The sequence below is a fragment of the Ursus arctos genome, unplaced genomic scaffold, assembly GCF_023065955.2.
Source record: "Ursus arctos isolate Adak ecotype North America unplaced genomic scaffold, UrsArc2.0 scaffold_6, whole genome shotgun sequence".
NCBI classification, from domain to species: domain Eukaryota; kingdom Metazoa; phylum Chordata; class Mammalia; order Carnivora; family Ursidae; genus Ursus; species Ursus arctos.
Genome location: NW_026623078.1, coordinates 30,018,702 through 30,040,163, shown reverse-complemented (window position 1 = coordinate 30,040,163; position 21,462 = coordinate 30,018,702). Strand labels below are relative to the sequence as shown.

Genomic DNA, 21,462 nt, shown 5'->3' with positions numbered 1-21,462 from the left:
TGTATTCCTGCTTTATTAAGAGATTGGGTTTTTTTACTTAATTATCAGTGCATTTTGAATTTTGCCAAATGCTTTCTCTGCATCTGTTGATATGTCATATAATTTTTCTGTTTAGTTTGTTGTAATGGTGAATTTCACTGATGGATTTTAAAAATTTATGATATATATAAATAACAAAAAGTTACCATTTTAACCATTTCTGGGTGAATATTTCAGTGTCATTAACTACATTCACAGTGTTGTGCAGCCATCACTGCTATCTGCTTCCAGAATGTTTTCATCATCCCAAATAGTAACTGTACACCATTAAACACTAACTCCTCATTCTTCCCTCTACTCAGCCACTGGTAATCACTGTTCTACTTTCTCTCTGAATTTGCCTTTTCTAGGAAGCTTCTGTAAGTGGAATCATACAATATTTGTCCTTTTTTGTTGGGCTTATTTCATCTAGCATGTTTTCAGGGTTCATTCATGTTGTAGCATTTATAAGAATTTCATTCCGTTTAAAGCCTGAATAAATATTCCATTGTGTGGATATATCATGTTTTGTTTATCCATTCATCTGTTGATGGACATTTGGGTTATTTTCAACTTCTGGCTATTGTGAGTAATGCTGCTATGAACAATTGTGTACCAGTATCTATTTTAAGTCCCTACTTTCAGTGTTTGGAGTGTATACTTAGAAGTGGAATTGTTCAATCATATGGTAATTCTAAATTTTATATTTTGAGGAATTGCCAAATTCTTTTCTGTAGTGGCTGTACTATTTTATATTCCCACCAGCAATGTACAAGGGTTCCAATTTCTCCACATCCTTGCTAACACTTGGGGAGGGGTGTATGTGTGTGTAGGTGTTTGTTTTTGTTTTGTCTTGTTTTTTTTAAATAATAGCCATCCTAATGGCTGTCAGGTGGCATTGATTGCTTTTTGAATCTTGAACTAAGCTTGCCTGACTGATCAACCCCAGTTGATCATGATGTATTGGCTATATTTTTTATGTATTTCTGGAATAGATTTGCTAGTATTTTTCAACGATTTTTATGGCTGCATGTGTAAGAGATACTGATTTGTATTTTTTGTTGTTGTAATACTGTTGTCTGGTTGTCGCATCAGCATCAGTGTAATGATCCTTATATAGTAAGTTTGGAATCTTGGAAGAGTTTGGTAATCTTTCTTCCTTAATTTTTGGGTGGAATTTACCAGTAGAGCCATCTGGGGAAGATTTCTCTTGTGGGAGGGTTTTAACTATAAGTTGAGTTTTAAAAAATAGATATAGGGCTCCTCAGGTATCTACTTCTGCTTGAGGGAACTTTCGCAGTTTGAATCTTTCAAGGAATTTCTCCATTTCTTCTAAGTGGTTGAATTTATTGATGTAGAATTGTTTACAACATTCTCCTCTTATCCTTCTAATAGCTACGGCATCTGTAGTGATAACTCCCTCTCTCATTCCTGCTGTTGGTAATTTGTCTTCTTTTTCTCCTGATCAGTCTGACTAGGAGTTTATTAATTTTTTTATCCATTCGAAACAACCAGGTTTTTTGTTTCATTGATTTTCTCTATTATTCTACTTTCCATTTTATTGATTTCTGCTCTTTATTTTATCCTTCCTTCACTGGCTTTGAATTTAATTTTCTATTCTTTTTTTCTAGTTTTGTAAACTATAAGCCAAGACTATGGATCTGAGAACTTTCTTCTTTTCTGATGTAATATTTGATGCTATATACTTCTCTTTAAGCACTGGTTTAGCTCTCTCCTACAGATTTTGACAAGTTGAGTTTTTATTTTCATCTAGTTCAAGGAAGGTTCTAATTTTCTTTTCGACTTCTTTCAAGTCTGTATTCGTTCTGATATTCTGTCTGCTGCTTTTATTGTTAGTGTCTCCAGTATGCCTATGGTATCAGGCACCCCCTGGGGAACTTGGAATGTATCCCCTGTGGATAAGGGGCGCTACTGTATTTTGAAAGATCTTGTTCCATTGTCTTTTGACTTATGTAGTTTTTGATGAGACATCTACTATAATTCTTACCTGCTCTTTCCTCTTCATGTATTTTTTTTCCCTTCGAAGGCTGTCAGAATTTTCCTTTTTCATTAGTTCTCAGCAGGTTGACTATGATATGTCTAAATATGATTTTTTTTCTTTTTTCCTTTATCCTTCTGCCCTATTCCCTGTCCTTCTTCTTTCCTTCCTCCCATCTCTTCCTTTTCTTCCTTTTCTTCCTTTCATCCCCTTTTTGTATTTTTCCTGCTTAGTGGTCTCTGAACATGGTATCTGTGTTTTGTTATAATTTGGCTACTTTGTCAGATTCTCAGCTATTATTTTTTTCAAATATTTCTTATTCTTTGTTTCCTCTCTTCTATGGAGTCTCCAGGTACACATTTGTTAGACCATTGGTATTGTTTTGTAGCTCCAGTATTTTTTGTTCCTTTTAATTTTTTACTTTTTTCCCCCTGTGCCTCAGTTTGAGTAATTTCTATTCATTTATCTGCCATTTTAGTGATTATTTCTTCATCTGTATCCACTTGTTAATAATGACATCAGCATCAATTTTCATCAGTGACTCTCCCCCAAGGTTTCCACTTGCTTTTGTTCTATGGTTTGTTTCTCTGCTTAGATTTCCTGTATGTTTATCTTTGTTGTCTGTCATTACATTACATATATTACATACATTTAATCTTCTAACCTGCTAATCATAGGTATCGTAAAATTTCTTTCTTGTAATTCTGATCTCTGGGTCATCTCTGGGTCCCGTTCTGTTGACTTCTTTATCCTTTGACAATGGGTAAGTCTTGCAGTTTTGAGTGTCTCATAATTTTTGAATAAATGTTAGACATTGTATATTGCGAAATCATGGAGGCTGAGTTAACAGTATTTATGTTGAGAGGCATGTCTCTTCTGTCAGACTGTTAGTGTGGAGCGTGGCATCAATCTTGGCAGCAGTTGAGCTCATTTTGAGTTTTGTTGTTGCTATCATCACTGCTGGCTTCAGATTCCTTCAACAGTGGTATGCTATTATCTATGCTTTGTGTCGGGTGAGGTTTGGGGACGATTTTCCCCTCAGTGTTTCTGCTCTGCCCTCAGGTTTCAGCAGTCCCTCCTTCACTGTGCCAGGGGGTGAGGTGTATCTGTACGCTCTGTAGTCAGCTCTTCTGCTTATTACTTGATCATCAAGTATGGTGGGTGTGAGGACATAGTTCTTGATTTTCTTGCCCAGACTCATTCTCAAGCAGACTGTGTGCCTGGATCTCAGAGGTGGGTTTTTATCAATGTTTCTGCCTCCTTCCCCATGGTAGCCAAACTTTACTTTGGATCTGTGGGTGCTTCCTGCCTCCTTATCAGCATTTTGAGACCTCTGCTTTATATTGGTGCAGGGCCTTGCTTTCAGGAGTGTTTTCTACCCCTTTTTTTCAGGGGTACGTAGCTTTTGCTTCTACTGCTTTTCCAGGAACAGTGAGTCTTTGCCTAAACCTCTAGGGCAACAGAATCTTTTGTCTCTACCCCAGAGACAGTTGGGATTTGTTTCTCCCCTTTCTCTAGTGGCTTGAGCTTTTTGCTTTGTATGAGAAAAAAGTCAAGAGAAGTGTGTTAAAGTTCCATGCTTTCCTCTCAGTGGCAGACATTCACCAGCTGCATACCTGCTCCACTAAGAGAGGCTCTCTCTAATTTTCAGTTGTACCTCTGGTTGATTGTCCTCCTGAGTACTCAGGAGAGGCCCATGGAAAAGAGCTTTTGCCTGAGATCCTAGTTTTTCTAAACTGTTGTGTTAGCTCACACTCAGTCTTTTAGAATTTATTGGCATTTTTAAAAAGATTTTATTTATTTATTTATTTGAGAGAGAGAGAGAGGGCATGAGTTGAGGGAAGAGGGAGAGGGAGAAGTGGACTCCCCACTGAGCAGGGAGCCCAATGCAGGGCTCAGTCCCAGGACCCTGAGATCATGACCTGAGCTGAAGGCAGACTCTTAACTAACTGAGCCACCCAGGTGCCCCATAGAATTTATTGGCATTTTATCTACTTACTTCTCACTTGCATTTATAGCATTCATCTCTTCCTTCTTTGCTCTGCCAGTGTTGAAACACTTTGAGCCCTGCATCTCCTCAGAGGGGTTTGTCACTCTAGAATTCATTTCTCTTGTTTGTTTTACAATCTCAGATCTCTGATGGATTCAAGAGAAGTTAATGATTTTTTTACATTCTGTTGTGCTTTCTCATTGATACATTTCTACATTCTAAGAAAAAGTGGAACATTCTTTCCACCCCTTTAAAATACACTGTTTTTACATCTTGATTTTCTTTTCCATTCATATGTTGAGGTTTCACTTATATTGTAGAGTTTATTCTACATCAAGACATAACTGGTCGGGCACCTGGGTGGCTCAGTCGGTTGGACATCTGCCTTCGGCTCAGATCATGATCCCAGGGTCCTGGGATTGAGCCCCACATTGGGCTCCCTGCTCAGTGGAGAGCCTGCTTCTCCCTCTGCACCTCCTCCCTGCTTGTGCTCACTTTCTCTCTCTCTCAAATAAATAAATAAAATCTTAAAAAAAAAAGACAAAACTGGCATGTGCTTCATTCTTTTTTTATATTTGATTATCATATTGGTCAAAGTAATACTGATACGTATAAAACGTCAAGATTTATTCAAGATTAATGGTATAAGTGCTCAAGATTTATGATAAAGAACCATGCTATTGGTTTATGATAAAATGCCCTGCTACTGGCCGTTTCTGCTTCCTTTTTCCAGAGGCAACCACTTGCCACATGCTTCAGCTGTTTATTCTATTATTTTTCTGTTGTCGGTCACTCATATTGCTATTTCTACATTTTTCATTTTTAGATATTATCTGAGCTATGAAAAATGAAGACTTGACTCTCATATACATACTCCATGTGTATGCTTCTCTACATCTTTGTAACTTATCCCCAAACTCTCTTAAATGTAAATACATCATGTAATTTTTTAGTTCCTTTTTAAAATCTTTCTTGGAGCTCTTTATTCTTCTCTTCTAATTTGGATTGATTAATAGGTCTGCTGAGCTAGTATTTTGGGTTCTTCTCTTAACCATTATTTTGAAAATTTCTTTTGTCTCTCTCCATCGAGTTGCCTGTTTTCCGGGTGGTTTCCTTGTTCTTGATTTACTTCCCTGTTTACATGGAGCACATACTTTAGTAGCTTGCATGTAGAAGATACTTGGGGAGCAAATATTTTCTGAGATCTTGTAGGTCTGAAGTATCTTCGTATTTCCCATCTACTTAATTGATAGTCTTTCTGAGATCTAATTCTAAATTTGAAATAATATTTTCACAGATTTTTTTTAAGGCATTCCACCAATGTTTTCTGCCTCCTAAGGCCACTTTTGAAACTCCAAAGCCTTCTGATTCTTCAGCCTATAAATGAAACTTTTATGTTTTTGCCCTCTTGATGCTTTTCTGACTTTTTCTTTTCCTAGGAGTTTTGAAATTCATGGATGATTGGCTTGATGTGTGTATTCTTTGGTAAATTGTGTTGGGCATTTGGATTTCAATCTAGAAATTCATACACTTTAAAAGTGGGAAATTTCTTATATTATTCCTTTGATAATTTCTTTCCCTCCATTTTTGCTATTGTTTCTTTCTAGGATACCTGCTGGTTTTACGGATGGTCTTCTGTGCCAGCCTGCCTGCCTCCCTTCCTTTCTTCTTCGCTTTCTTCCTTCTTCCTTACTTCTCTACTCTTGTTCTGTTTTCTAGATTTCTTTAACTGTGTCTTCCAGTCCTTCTTTGAAATTACTTACATTGGCAATTGTATTTTTTATTTCCCAGAGCTCTTCCTCATTCTCAGAATATTCCTTTTTATAGCCTCTTATTCTTGTTTAGTGGGTATAATATTTCTTCTGTGGCTCTGAGTACTTTAAAAAATGTTAATCTTTTTTGAAAGTTTTATTCTGTTCCCTTTGTTGTCTTTGCCATTCCTTGTGGTCAGAAACCTGGCTGTTTATTGTCTTCTGAGTCCAAAATGGGGAAGGGCACTGGGTGTCTTATCTTCCAGGATAAGTTTAGACTCCCATCTCCTCATTTGCACTGTGGCCTATCTGTCCCACTTACAGCTGTGCCCGGTGTTCAGAGTCTATCTGTTTTAGCCTTTCCTAAGAGGATACCTCTTAGGAAATCTGTCTTTTTGGGGTCAAAGAGGTGAGCTAGAGATTTCATAGCACTTTGAAAGACTTCCAGATAATCTTTCTGTTTTTAGGCCCTTCCAGGATTCATCTGTAGAGGTACCGAGTGTGCTGATTCCTGAGGCTTTTTGGGGTCCTGGGGACACAAATCAGTTTACTTTTTTGTAAGGTCTTTGTTGGCTTCTCATTCTTCAGACTGGGTCTGCTAGGTCAGTTACAACTTGTTTATCTGCTTTTCTGATTCCAGACTTTGATAGGCTTATCTCTTCTGCTGTTGAGTCCTTTCGTATTCTGTTTGGGGGTAGGTGGGCAGAAGAGAGGGGAAAAAGAGTTATGGATTATTGGATTATCAATTTAGAGATGTTGGTGGGGCGAGAGAGATTATTCCTTCTGTTCACTCTGTCATGTTTAAGCAGAAGTCTTACAAAAGCAGTTTTGTTAGTGTCGAGGTAGAAATCAGAGAGTTTTGGGATTCAGTTGAATGTGAAAAATTAGACAAAGGGCATATAATCTAATAAACTAACCTCGGTTATAAGTAGAATGAAAGGAGGAATGAAATGCTAAATTTATTACGAACTTCAGCTGATCCCTCACTTGCCTGAGAATCTGCATTCTTCTAACCTGCCTGCTCTTCTCTTCCCTAATGTGACTGACTTATTCCTTTCTCCACTTTCCTCAAACTTTTACCTCCCTCAGCAGCTTTCCTCTCATTCTGTGATCTCAGCTTCACAGAGAATGTATATGTGGGGTCTCCCCAGGTCTTCCATGGACACCCATCTGCATTTACGAGTGTTTATTCCTCCTCTGTCCTTTCACATTGGTACACTATTTGCTAGGATTGCATTTTGTGTTTATATCTGGAGTTTATTTATCCATTTCAGCTTTGACATCTGATAATGTAAATATAAAATGCTGATTATAATAGGAAGTACGACTTCCCCCCCCCCAGAGTACTTTATATCGATAATACCAGCTCCACACAAAGACAGCATAACCAGTTAAAGTCACTTATTAGTTTGACCAAAATACATACTACTTCAAAATACTTTGGTTTCTCTGAATGTATTTTTATAAGAAACAGATCAAATCATCTGACAAAAGTCAGGATATTACAAGTTATACTTAAAGTTTGGGCTTAGTTTTCAATTTTTTGCATATATCATTAGCAATATTTCATGACCCTTGTCATAGAACTTTACAGAACAGACACAGTAATATTTCTGTTGTTAATTTGACCTCAGAAGCCATAAAGCTCTTTGAGTCACTTTAGCACTTGTGATGATTATTACTGTTTACTGTTTGAATAAGAATTGTTTACTTTTTAACCATTTAGATAGAGCTTATGTTGTATATAATACATGTATTGAATATGGGGCTATGTTGATTACTTAAATTGTGAATTTAGATGAACAGATAAAAGCAGAAGGAGACATAAGAATAGATTTGCATGTGGAAAAGGAAGAAATGATACTGTTCATATTAGTTACTTTTATATCCATGGTCCTGGGGTCAGAGAGGGATTGAAAATAAGCAGAATAATCACGTGAGAGTCCTTTGCCTTTGCTTAATTGATTAGTTAACTTTTTTCTTTTTGAATAAATCTGTTTCTCTGGATTTAAACAATTGACTTAATCTTTCAGACAGGGGAAAACAAAGGATGGAGTGGTCCAAAGGCTGGGTTTCCTGAACCAACAAATAACAGTAAGTTTTCACTTTCATGTTGGCTACACTTGGTGTTCGTCAGTGGTTCAGAGATTAGACTGGCACTGGATATTTATTGGATCTATTTGGGCTTGAGATATTGTGGGGAGACAAGGAAGTCATGGTGTTTGCTTTCCTGAGGCCGATGGAAGACACAAGCACTCATATTCTTAGCATGGTTTAGTCATTGCAAACAGAGTACCATTTACTCCATGTGGTGAGGATCTAATTTTTTAGAGCTGTTTTTATTGCAACATTCTTATAATATAAAAGAATCAAGAAAGTAAAGCAATTATCTGTAAGCCCATTATACTCTAAAATCACCTGTTTCAAGATGAAATCAGAGGGGGAGACAAACCGTAAGAGACTCTTAATCATAGGAAACAAACTGAGGGCTGCTGGAGGAGAAGAAGGTGGGAAATGGGGTAACTGGGTGATGGACGTTAAGGAGGACACGTGATGTGATGAGCAGTGGGTGTTACATAAGACTGATGAATCACTGAACTCTGTCTCTGAAACTAATGATATACTATATGTTAATTAATTGAATTTAAATAAAAAAATAAAATCAACTGTTTAACATTTCAGGTTTTTTTAGGTACACATACATATTTATATAATTATAATATAGATGAAAGTTTGTACTGTGTTGTTTTCATTTAACACAGTAATAAGCATTTTTCACATTGTGCTGAGTTGTTAGAATTTTTAATATTTTATTAAAGTCACTAATTGAAATATGAGAAATGTGAGCAGTTTTATTCCAAATATAGTGTTATCAGACACTTGAAAATCCCTTCAGTTTATTTCTTTTCTCAAAGGTACACTGTCGAACTGTTATGCATTGGAAGCACGGGCTTCTTTCTTTAACTTCCTTCCACCTCTCCTAAAAAGCATCTGTTTTCCCTGATGGGACCATTTTACTGTAAATCAGTAAAACAAAATAGCCAGTCAGTGAAGACCCTATGAAATGAAGTCCTCAGTGAAGCCAAATTTATCTCATTTCTAACTCCATTTCTCTTCCTTATAACCCCTGGAAGCTGACTGAGCTGAAGGATGTAAATGATCGTAATGAAGAGTATTCTTTGATAGTAACAGCTTGTCTCCTGATGTATAATGAAATCAGTAACAAACTTTAGTCAGAGCATGCTTATGAGAATTGAATTCTTGGATCATCAAAACTAGCTTCTTGAAAAGAATATTTCAGTGACGTAATGGTATTCATGAGTTACTTTCTGGGAATAATTTAAATAATTTACTAGGACTCTGAGCCTTTGGTCTAAATATATAAGAATGATGAATGTGATAGGCTTAGCACATAGCCCCCCAAAAGGATGGAATCAGGTCAGGATTCTCAGAGAGTTTATGTTTAATTCCTTTGATTTTTGAATATATAGGTTTATAATTCCTTGGTAAGGGAATATAAAAAGCATTAAATTGATTTTAGTTTTTTGTAAAATACTTAGCATGGTACCTGTTTCCTAGTAAGTATGTAATAAATGTTAGATTTTCTTCCATGACTTCTCCCTCCCTTTTTAAATAAAAATTATATAATTCTATGTAGGCTTATAAAAAATTCCATTCTTACACTTGTATTTTTTTTAAAGATTTATTTATTTGAGCAGAGAGAGAGCAGGGGGGAGGGGCAGAGGGAGTGAGAATTTCAAGCAGACTCCCCACTGAGCGTGGAGCCTGACATGGGGTTCCATCTCACGACCCTGAGATCAGACCTGAGCTGAGACCAAGAGTCGACTCCCAACTGACAATGCCACCCAGGTGCCCCCCCATTCTTAACACTTTTAATCTGTCAGATGTTTTTTAATGTACCAAGTGACCAATGTGTATGTAGTTTATATCTGAATAGTTAACTTCAGACACTAGATAATTTTTCAAAGAATATGCTTTTGGATATGGAAGTCAGATAGTTGTAACATGAAATCACATTATAGATAACCTGCAAACTCTCATTTAACAGCGATATTTTACCTCTTAGCTTTGATTTTTTTTTTTTTTTTATTTGCTAAGGGGCTTTGGAACTTATTTGCGAGTAGGGGAAGAGATAGAACAAAGAGGCCAGTGAGTTTCAGTGATCAGAAATGTGTTAAGAATGCATGAAAGATTTGCTTTAGGCATAATGTTAGAAGGGATAAAGCTATTTGGAGCCAGCTTGAAGTTTAACCAAACCATTAACACTTTAGAACTTCCTTCAGTGTCAAGTAGTTCAAATTGAGAATTTGAAAGAAGGATACAATCCCTCAGCCCTTCCAAACTGTGAGAGGTGAGAAAGCCGATGCCTGGGTTCTTCGCTCTGAACGCTGAGCGGTCTCCGCCTCAGGTTACCAAAGAGGATAACAACAGCCTTGCTCTGAAATGTAACCGTTCTACTCCCTGATGGCTAGTTTCCTCTAGTGACGCCCTAGTGTCCTCTGGAGCCAACTCGTAGCTACTTAAATACAACATTAGCAAAAAGTTAGTTTCTTAGTAATTGATCATTCAGGCGAGAATCCATTCCCTGAAAATTAAATTTGTATATTATTGTAACATTTATGTTAAATTCTTTTCTACTTAATTCCTTAAGTTTGAAATTCTGCCCTAAGCGGTTTCTGTCCCCTGAAGAATACCTGTGTTAAGAGTTTTGCAGGCAAAGATTAGAGTAGGCATCTCTTGGGATGGCGCATGTGGGGAAAGACAAGAATTTGAGGTTGCAAGTAAGTGCTGGCTGCCTCACTGGCCTATTTTCTGACCTTGAGCAACTCATTTCACGTCTTATATTCAGTGTGCTCTGTTAAGAGTTAGGCATACCAGTCTATCCCATTCCCCCAGGGATAGACTGGTGATGGGTAGTAAGGAGGGCACGTATTGCATGGTGCACTGGGTGTTATACACAACTAATGAATCATCGAACTTTACATCAGAAACCAGGGATGTACTGTATGGTGACTAACATAATATAATAAAAAGCATTAAAATAAAAAAAAAAAGAGTTAGACATACCAGTTTATAATGCTGAGTATCTTTAATAATCTAGCATTTGTAAAATGATTAACCATCCTTGAATAACATCCGAAAAGGTAACATACTACTTTGTAAAAAGCAGAATGTTATCATAAAGTGACTCTCTACATTATTTTCTTTATTAAACTCTATATTACTTTACAAATTATAGTTAGCTAACCATTATTTGGATAAATATTATGAAATTAACTTGGAACCATAGTGTACAAAAATTAAAAGCAGGGAATGCAGAATTGGAAAGGAGAAAGAAAATTTTAACCTGGCATAGCTAGCACCTAGCTCTAAGTAGACAAAAAAGTTAATGTACACGTGCATTTAATTTTTGAAGTGGAAGATATTTTTTTAAAGATTACAACTAAAAAATGGTTTAAATGGTTTTGCAAGTGATTGTGATTGCATAGCCTGGCTCCTGGCTTGATTGCCTGCAGATCTAAAATATGGACCTAATTTTTGCATGCTTCTCAAGCTTTCTTGTACATTCATGCAGCAAAAGGTAGACTGACTGTTCTAAGTGTGTTTTTACCTTTTGAATCACTGTCATAGTCATGTTGAAGTACAAGAACACATAACTCTGTGATGTGAAGTTTGTGTTAAATTTAGCATGGGGCAATTTTATGCTTGGCATACACATAAAAAGCTAGATTTTTACAGATGAATGACTAACAAGTTTTTTTTTAAAGATCATGCATTTTAAAGATCTACTGACGGCTCATGGAAAACTTTGTAAAATATTTAGATACAGTCCAGTTGATAATATCTTTTATTTTGTATTCACATTCCATGTTTCTTATTAATAGAGGGTTTTACTTAAAAACAGGTTCATTGTTTCTTAAAGGTGAACTCTAGCTTAATTCAAAATTGGACTAAGCTCAAAGGTATTCGCTGGTATGTGCTGAATCCACCCACTAAAAGATTATTTGGAGGCATTTTTCACATAAATATTTTTCCGTTAACCTTTTAAAAAGTTTTATTTAGCCCCTGTGAAATATGCTGGCTCTTCTAGGTTCATTAGAGATGACCCAGGACAAATACTTTTGGGATGGGATAGAATTCTTATTGACCTTTTCAGTATCGTAGTTGACTTGCCAATATTTTTGTCACTCTCCTGTCATATCCATATATTGTTAAACTCTATACATCCTGAAACCAGAAGGCCAAACCGTGCCAATGACATGACTTAAGGTAGATTGTAGGCTTGTTTCCCACATGCTGTGTGCCATATGTAGAACCTCTGCTTTTTCGTGTGGGTGTGGATGAGGGTTGTACTTTTAATTTTAAGATAACAGATTAATAGATTCTTTAAGTGTTTTGGGAGAGTTACCTGAACAATTTACTTTTGTGCTTCCCGTAACAAAGCCACTTTGTAATGAGGCGATTAAGTTAGTTGGATTTAAATATTAAACTAAGTGAGCAAGTTAATTATTTATTTAGACATAAATACTATGTTGGACATCTAAGAGTGTAGCTGACTTGTAGCTATCTACTTTTAAAAGATTGTTAGGTTATTTGTGCCCTGGCTGATTGTCTTTGGATGAAGTCCTATCCCATAAATAGAGGGCTGTTTTAACTGAAGCATGTGGGGGCAACAAGACCTAAACATCCTCATTGCCTGTGCTCTTGCACCTGCTGAGACTGCAGGGGGAAATGCTGGTCCTCCCCTGAGTAAGGGAAGGAAGAGTCAAATGTTCCAGAATGATTCTCTCCTCTTTTTACATTGGTGGCTGTGTTGGACTTGCTGGAGTGGTGAGAAGCCTTTTTATTATTTGGACTGGGATTCTTTTGTCTTGCTCGTCTAATCTGGGGAGATGAGAAGCAGCATTAAGCTTGCTCCTGTTGTAGTGATACAACTTGAATTTGTAGTTAAAGGCCCATCCATGTATGGAAAAGAATCTGAAACTAGAATGTAAGTCCTTAATCAGATTAACACAGATAGTATATTTTTCTGACACATTCTCAGGAAAGATTGAATTTAAATTTTCATGAATTTAAAAACTTGTTTGACTCATATTTTTAGATAAAAAAAGATTCAGATACATCGTTTTTTAAAAAGGAAGCCATATGAGCAATTTAAAGATGCATTTATTGATTGCAGTATGAGAGTATTTTTTAAGTGTAAGAGCAGAGGGTGAAAGCATGAAGAAAAAAAGAGATGGATGTAAATACATAAAAACTAAAAGCAAATTCATGAAGCAGCCTAAGAAAATAAAAAGACAAATGATAAACAGCATAAGTTGTAGCATATATAGCAACAGGATAAATAAACACAAAGGACACAAATAGGCTAATAATAATAAATTAAAAGGTAAACATCCCAATAGAGAAATGGCCAAAGGACTTAAGGAGACATTTTAAAAGAACACATTAAATCATGAAAAATTGCTCAGTAATCACGAAAGTGCAGATTAAAATAAATGTTAAATACTTTCTGATCCATAAAAATTGGCAAGGGTTTAAGAATAATAAATCCTGGGGTGCCTGGGTGACGCAGTCGTTAAACATCTGCCTTCGGCTCAGGGTGTGATCCCAGCATTCTGGGATCGAGCCCCACATCAGGTTCCTCCGCTAGGAGCCTGCTTCTTCCTCTCCCACTCCCCCTGCTTGTGTTCCCTCTCTCGCTGGCTGTCTCTGTCAACTAAATAAATAAAATGTTAAAAAAAAAGAATAATAAATCCAAATGTTCAGGCAACAGGCACTCAGATACTGCTGGTAGGATTGTGAATTAGCATGGACTTTCTGAAGCAATAAGAATCCAAAGCTGAGGCACATTTCTTTCTAAAGCTTAACTAAAAGATAAGGAAAAATACAGAAATTTTTTTCCATAATAAACATATACTGGTTTTACAACCAGAAAAAAAGTGTGTGTGTATATGTGTGTATATATATATATATTTAAAATTTTATTTATTTGTCAGAGCACAAGTGGGGGGAGCAGCAGGCACAGGGAGAAGCAGCCTCCCTGTGAGTGAGGAGCCTGATGTGGGACTCTCCCAGGACCGTGGGATCATGACCTGAGCCAAAGGCAGCTGCTTAACTGACTGAGCCACCCAGGTGCCCACCCCAAAGAAGTATATTTAAAACACTCATGGGGCTGGGGTGCCTGGGTGGCTCAGATGTTTGGGCATTTGCCTTCAGCTCAGGTCGTGATCTCCAGGCCCTGGAATCGAGCCCCACGTTGGACTTCCAGTTCAGCGGGGAGTCTACTTCTCCCTTTCTGTCTGCCTTTCCCCCTGCTTGTGCTCTCTCTCTCTCTCTCTCTCTCTAGAATGAATAAAAAAAAATCTTCAAACAAAAAAACATTCACAGGGCTCCTGGGTGGCTCAGTTGGCTAAGCATTTGAGTTTGGCTGGGGTCATGATCTCAGGGTCTTGGGATGGAGCCTGTGCTCAGTGGGGAGTCTGCTTGAGGATTCTCTCTCTCCCTCTCTGTCCCCTCCTCAAATAAATGAATGGATCTTTAAAAACACAACAGAACAAAACTAGTCACAAACTTTGGCCCGAATTGTACAGTCTGGCTGAATTTACACATGCAGTGTATATTAAAGAGCTAGGGCAGCAGTTATCTATATACTGAAATCGACTTGGAGAAACTTTTATGACTTTTAAAATTTTTAATATTTGTTTATTTATTTTTAAAGAAAGAGAGCGGTGGGGAGGGGCAGAGGGAGAGAGAGAATCTCAAGCAGACTCTGTCCAGTGTGGGGCCCAACCCTGGGCTTGATCTCATGACTCTGAGATCATGACCTGAGACGAAATTGAGTTGGACAGTTAACCGACTCAGCCCAGGTGTCTCTCTCTTTTTTTTTTTTTTTTTTAAAGAAGAAGAGAATATGTATAGTTTTCTAAAGTCTGAGTGAAATTTTAATTTTAGATATTTGTTCTGGAAATCTGAAGTATGTGCTCTTCTCAGAGCTCTTTGGGGATCTAAAGATATCTAAAACTATCATTTTCGTACTGGAAGAGGGCATATAATGCCACATAGGTGAAAGTCTCCCAGAGAGTGAAAGTTGAAGTATTAATATAGTTACTACTTAATTGATTTTCTCTGTTGTAAAAGAAACTCTACAATAAGCAGAAGGAGAAAATCAGGTAAATGCTCATAATTACTTATTCATCAGCTTGTCTGGAAAGATGGAGTTTTATAAATCCAGTGCAGTGTATTACAATTTGCCAAGAAATGTTAAACTTGTGTGTTATCATCTTTAAAGAAAATATACAACTTGACACATAAAGTATTTAACACATTAAAATTATGAAGACGATAATACAATAAACATTTGTAAACCCACCACTCAATTTAAGAATCAGAACATTACCAATATCCTCACATCCACATTTTCCTCTTTTGTATCCCTTGGCCTCCCATGCCTCTCCACAACAGAGGTGACCACTCTGTCTGGATTTTATATGCAGTCCCTTTACCCTTTATTCCATAGTTTCACCAAATAAGTATGAATCCTTAATAATATTATTTGTTTAGTTTCACTGCTTTTTTTCTTTTTAACTTTAGGAAAATGGCATTTCTTTCTAAATCTTCCTTAGAAAGAAAATTACTGTTTTCTAAAGCTTTTTCCTTCCACTTATTATAATTTGAGATTAATTTATTACATTATAGTATTTCATCCATTATGTGTGTTGATCCACATTTGAGTTATTTTCAGGATTTTATTATTATAAACATATAGCTATGAACATTTTTGAGCCTTTCTACTGGTGCACGTGTCTAAGAGTTTTGGGGAACACACCTGGCAGTGGAATTTATATATTATAATGCATATGTACATTCAGATTTACAGAAACACTGGTTGCTCTGCAGTGGGAGAGCCTGAGAGCCCCTCAGAGTATCTAGTTCTCCATGCTGCTAGAAATAGACATTTAAAAAATCTTTTACCCTTGATTTCATTTTTGGTGATGAATTTAGTTGAAGTTTAGTTCCAATTCAACTATATCATTTAATCTTCTTTTTCTTTTTTTTTTAGTTTTTTCAATTGATAAAAATAAATAATGCAAAAAAAGTGAAAAATCTCCCCCACTTTTGTTCTCACTCGCAGAATTTTTACCCTGTTTCCCAAGCAAGTTAACTTATGTTTGGTTAGTTTCTCTTGTACTGTTCCAGAATCTTTTTATACATACACAAGCAAATTCAGGTATATATTATTATATCCCCTAGCATTCCAGACACACTGTTGTACAATTTTCTCTTCTCACTTAACAAAATGTGCTGAAGAGCCTTTCGTATTGATATGCTTAGGACTTTATTATTATTTAACCAGTTTCTAACTGATGGGCGTTTAGATTGTTTACATTATTTTTCTATTATAAATTATCCTGCTGTGTAAAACCTCATACATATATCATTTTACATGTATGTTAGTATATTTGTTGGGCAAATTCCTACAAGTGGAATTACTAAGTCAACGAATATGAACACGTATAATTTTGATAGTGTAGCCCGGTTATACTCAGTAGAGATTTAAAAATTTACATTCCTACCAGCGGTATATGAGATTTCCTGTTTCCCTACAGCTTTAGAAACACAGTGTGCTGTCAAACTTCTGGATCTGTGCCAATCTGATAGTTGAAATATGGTATTCAGTGTAGTTTTACTTTCCATTTCTCCTATTGTTAATGAAATTACTTAGATTAACTATATTTTTATGTGTTTATGAGCCATTTCTATACTTTTTATGTCAGTGACGTAGTTATAACTAGTGCTCATTTTAAAGTTAGATTGTTGGTCTTTTATTCTTTCTATTTGATAAGAGAGTGTGTGTATATATGCCTTTATAATATGACTTGCCAGTATTTTTCAAGTTCTGTTTATGGTGAAATCTTTTGAAGTTTGGTTTTCTTTTTAGTATATTTGCATGGTCTTTCTTTTATAATCCATATAGCACTTGTAACCTTAACGTAGTTAATAATGCCTTCCCCACTGTGAAACTGTAAAAAAATTCTCTTACATTATCTTCTGTAACTTATTTATAGTTTCAATTTTTTTTTTTTGTCTTTAAATCTGTGATCCATCTGGGAATATACTGCAAGTATGGCTTCAACTTTAATCCCCACAGCATTGAAACTTTACTGTTGTCATATACTAAGATTCTGTATTTGGTTTTCTTCTGGACTGTCTATTCCCTTCTCTTCATCTGACTATTCATGCACCAGTTTTAATCATTGTGTCTTTATTGTGTTTTTACATGAATCAGTTGAAAGCTCTGTTTATTTAAAACAAATATGAAGGGAGAAGTGCTCGGTCCATGATCTTTTAGCACATACTACATGGAGTACATGTAATTAAAAGATAAAAATCCCCTTGACATGAGAAGAGGAGTAATGGTAGTCAGAACATTGACTAATCAAACACTAAAGGAAGCAACAGGCAACTGTATGCTTGAGGGCTGTTAGGTTTAAGATTCAGTAAAGCATTGGTGACAGTCTCCCTAAAACTTCTGCATATAACGGACATAGCATCTATTCTTCCATTTATTCAGAAAGTGTCTATTGACAGCATTGTACTATTTATGGTATTATTGGTGATTGCAATAAAAGTTTTAAAAGTTGAAACTGCTTCTTGGAAAGCTAATCAATGTAAAAGATAAACATGGTTCACCACCTCTCCCCAAGGGACAAGGAGGAAAACTTAAAAAATAAGTGTAATCTGGGAGAAAAAAATAATTGTTTTGATTTAAAAAGTAAATCATGAGAGCACAGTGGCTGACATTGTGGTTTCATTGGAACAAATGAAAAATATACAGTGTTTTTACTTTTATCCCCACTGTACTGATTGTGTTAGATGTCATGTAGACCTGTGCTTCTCAGCGTGGTGTTGCTCTACTCAGTGTAATAATAGGTGTCATTATTGGCATTTCAGCAACCTAATAGAAATATTGCATTCATTCTTAGTAGATTTATTGCTTTGTGTTAGAAATATATCTCTGAATTCCTATCTCAAGTTGTTCTGAATCTCAGATTGGCAGTCTTTGGTAGAAGAAACCAGAAGATGATTTATTATTCCTAAATAAATACAATCTGTCTGAAAGGCAGATCCTTGAGATATGGTTTGCATAGAAGAAAAACAATACAAGCAGTCCAAAGTGTGAAAAGTTTGGAGAATGTCCAACCTCTCATTTTACAAACAGGATAATTGAGGCTTGGGTGGTTTATTAATTTGCTTGAGGGACAGTTAAGTTAGGTGGAGGTAGTAAAGACTTGAACTTGTGTCTTTTGATTCTGAGGTCCACCTTTGCCACTACACAACATACTTATTTCCGTATATATTACTTGCTGATAGTTAAGAAAAACTGAGTAATGCTTTTTCTAAGATATTCCACTAAAATTAAGTTTGCGTTTTCTTGAAAGAATATTTTGTATATCAGAATCTTTTTTAAAAAACATTTAGGATGTTTCATAACATGGAAGATGTCCAAACTATTGTTTCAGATACCAGTTTGATATTTGGGTGGATCATGTAAAAACACTAAAATGGCTGAGAAAGCATGTGAAATGTTTATTTTAACAATGGAACAGACATCTGCATTACATGATTTTTCTTAAGACAAAAAACTTTAGTAATAGTCCATTTTTAAAAACACTCAACAGGCTTTTTGGGTGATGTTATTCAAGTGTATTGTTTTATTCCAAGCTTTCTGGTTTGTGTTAAGATGATTCATAGGCTTTTAGAGCTGAAAGAGATTTTCAAGTTCCTCTAGTCTAATTCATTTTACAGATCAAGAAAGCAAGGTAAAGAGGCTAACTGCTGCTGCAATTCAAACTCAGATAGGGAGGCTTCAGTCTAGTACACTTACTACCATACTACTGTCTTGTCGTTGTTAACTTTGTGCTAATACAGAATGTCAGACTTTTTAAAAATTTGCTGTTTTTTAAAAAAGACTTTTTAAAGCAGCTTTAGTTTTTATGACAAAATTGAGAAGAAGTACAGAGATTTCCCATATATCCTCCATCCCCACACATGCACAGCCTTCCCCGTTGTCACTGTCACTCACCAAAATGGTTCATTTGTCACAAAGGATGAACCTACATTGACACATCATAATCACTCAAAGTCCGTAGTTTACTGTAGGGTTCATTCATTGTGTTGTACATTTTATAGGTTTGGACAGATGTCTGATGGTATATATCCATCATTATAATATCATACAGAATATTTTCACTGCCCTAAAAGTCCTCTATGCTCTGCCTGTTCATCTCTTCCTCTTTCCCCCAACACAGACAACCACTGATCTTTTTACCGTCTATAGTTTTTCCTTTTCCAGAGTATCATCAGTTGGAGTCATAGATACATATTCTTTTAAGATTGACTTCTTTCACATACGAATAAGCATTTAAGATTCTTCCATGTCTTTTCATGACTTAATAGGTCATTTTTTAAATTTTTTTAAGATTTTAAAAATTTATTTGACAGAGATACAGTGAGAGAGGGAACACAAGCAGGGGGAGTGGGAGTGGGAGAGGGAGAAGCAGGCTTCCCTCTGAGTAGGGAGTCCTATGTGGGGCTTGATCCCAGGACCCTGGGAACATGACCTGAGCCTAAGGCAGGGTCTTAACGACTGAGCCACCCAGGTGCCCCAGATAGGTCATTTCTTTGTATTGCTGAATAGTATTCCGTTGTCTGGCTGTATCAGAGTTTTTTATCCATTCACCTTCTGAGGGACATCTTGGTTGCTTTTATGAGTAATTATGAGTAAAGCTGCTGTGAACATCTATGTGCAGGTTTTTGTGTGGACATAGTTTTTAACTCCTTTGAATAAATACCAAGAAGCACAATTGCTGGATTGTGTGGTAAGAGTACTATCTTCCAGGGTGGCTGTACCATTTTGCATTTGCACCAGTAATGAATGGGAGTTCCTGTAACTCCATGTCCATATCAGCTTTTAGCAGTAGTGTCAGTATTCTGGATTTTGGCCATTCTAATAGGTGTGTAGTGGTATCTCATTTTTTATTTTTATTTGTATTTCCTCTGATGTGGGGCATCTTTTTACATGGTTATTTGCCATATATATTTTTTATTCTTTTTTTTTTTCATCTGTGTATCTTCTTTGGTGAGGTGTCTGTTAGCGTCTTTGGCCCATTTTTAATTGGGTTGTTTGTTATCTTATTGTTGAGTTTTTAGAGTTCTTTGTATATTTTGGATAATAGTCCTTCATCAGATGTATACTTTGCAAATACTTTCTCCCAGTCTGTGACTTGTCATATGATTCTCTTACTGTTGTCTTTTTTTTTTTAGAGCAGAAGTTTTTAATTTTAATGAAGTCTAGCTTATCAATTGTTTTTTCATGGATCTTGTCTTAACATTTTATAACTACAAAAGCATTACCATACCCAAGGTCATATAGATTTTCTCCTATATTATCTTCTGGAAGTTTATTAATTTTTCATTTTACATTTGAGTCTGCTGCTTTTGTGAAAGGTATATGTATCTAGATTAATTTTTGTATGCATGGATATCCAGTTGTTCCAACACTATTTGACAGTTGAAGAGATTGTCTTTGCTCCACTGTACAACCTTTGTTTCTTTGTCAAAAATGAATTGACTTTACTTATGGGGTTGTATTTTTGGGCTCTCTGTTTTCTTTCTTTGATCTGTTTGTTTTTTTGCCGATATCACATTATCTTGATCACTGTAGCTCTATAGTGAGTCTTGAAATTGGGTAGCGTCAGTCCTCCAATTTTGTTCTTCACCTTCAGTATTGTGTTGGCTGTTCTGGGGCTCTTGCCTCTCCATACAAATTTTAGAATCAGTTTGTCAGCATTCATAAGTAACTTGTTGGGATTTTGATTGTGATAGCATTGAATCTACATGTCAAGTTAGGAAAAACTCACATACTGACAGTATTGAGTCTTCCAATCCATGAACATGGAATATCTCTCCATTTGTTTAGTTCTCTTTGATTTTGTTCATCTGAGTTTTATAGCTTTCTTCATATAAATGTTGTACATATTTTATTAAAGTTATACCTAAGAATTTCATTTTTTGGGTGCTAATGTAAATGGTATTGTTTTTAATTTCAAATTCCACTTGTTCACTATTGGAATATGGGATGTTTACTTTTTTTATCTTATTTAAATTTAATTGGTTAACATATAGTGTGTCATTAATTTCAGATGTAGAGTTCAGTTATTCATCAGTTGCCTATAACACCCAGTGCTCATCACATCATATGCCCTCAAATGCCCATCACCCATTTACCCCATCCCCCCACCCACCTCCCATTTACTATTTTTAAATTAAATTTTATCATTTTTTAATTGTGACTAAAAGCATGTTATACATGAGATCTGCCCTTTCAACAAATTTTTAAATGCACAGTATAGTATTGTTAACTGTAGGCATAATGTCGTAGAGCAAATCTCTAGAACTTTTTCATCGTGCATGACTGAAGCTTTGTATTCATTAAACAGCAACTCCCCATTTTCCCTTCTTTCCAGTGCTTGGCAGTGACCATTCTACTTTCTGTTTTCTGTAAGTTTGGCTACTTTAGATACCTCATATATGTGGGATCATGTAGTATTTGCCCTTCTGTGTCTGGCTTATGTCACTTAGCATAATGTTCTCAAGGTTCATGTATGTTATTACATATG

General features: G+C 35.9%; 1 protein-coding gene across 37 annotated transcripts in view; it reads left to right on the top strand.

The window, feature by feature from the left end:
- Positions 1 to 21,462, top strand: part of STAU2 (staufen double-stranded RNA binding protein 2) — a 313,412-nt gene that overhangs the window by 154,054 nt on the left and 137,896 nt on the right. For all 37 annotated transcript variants that reach the window (XM_048212633.2, XM_026495883.4, XM_026495882.4 and 34 more), the window contains one exon: positions 7,792 to 7,852. In XM_048212633.2, the coding sequence (XP_048068590.1) occupies positions 7,792 to 7,852 (61 nt within the window). The remainder of the gene's footprint in view (positions 1 to 7,791; positions 7,853 to 21,462) is intronic.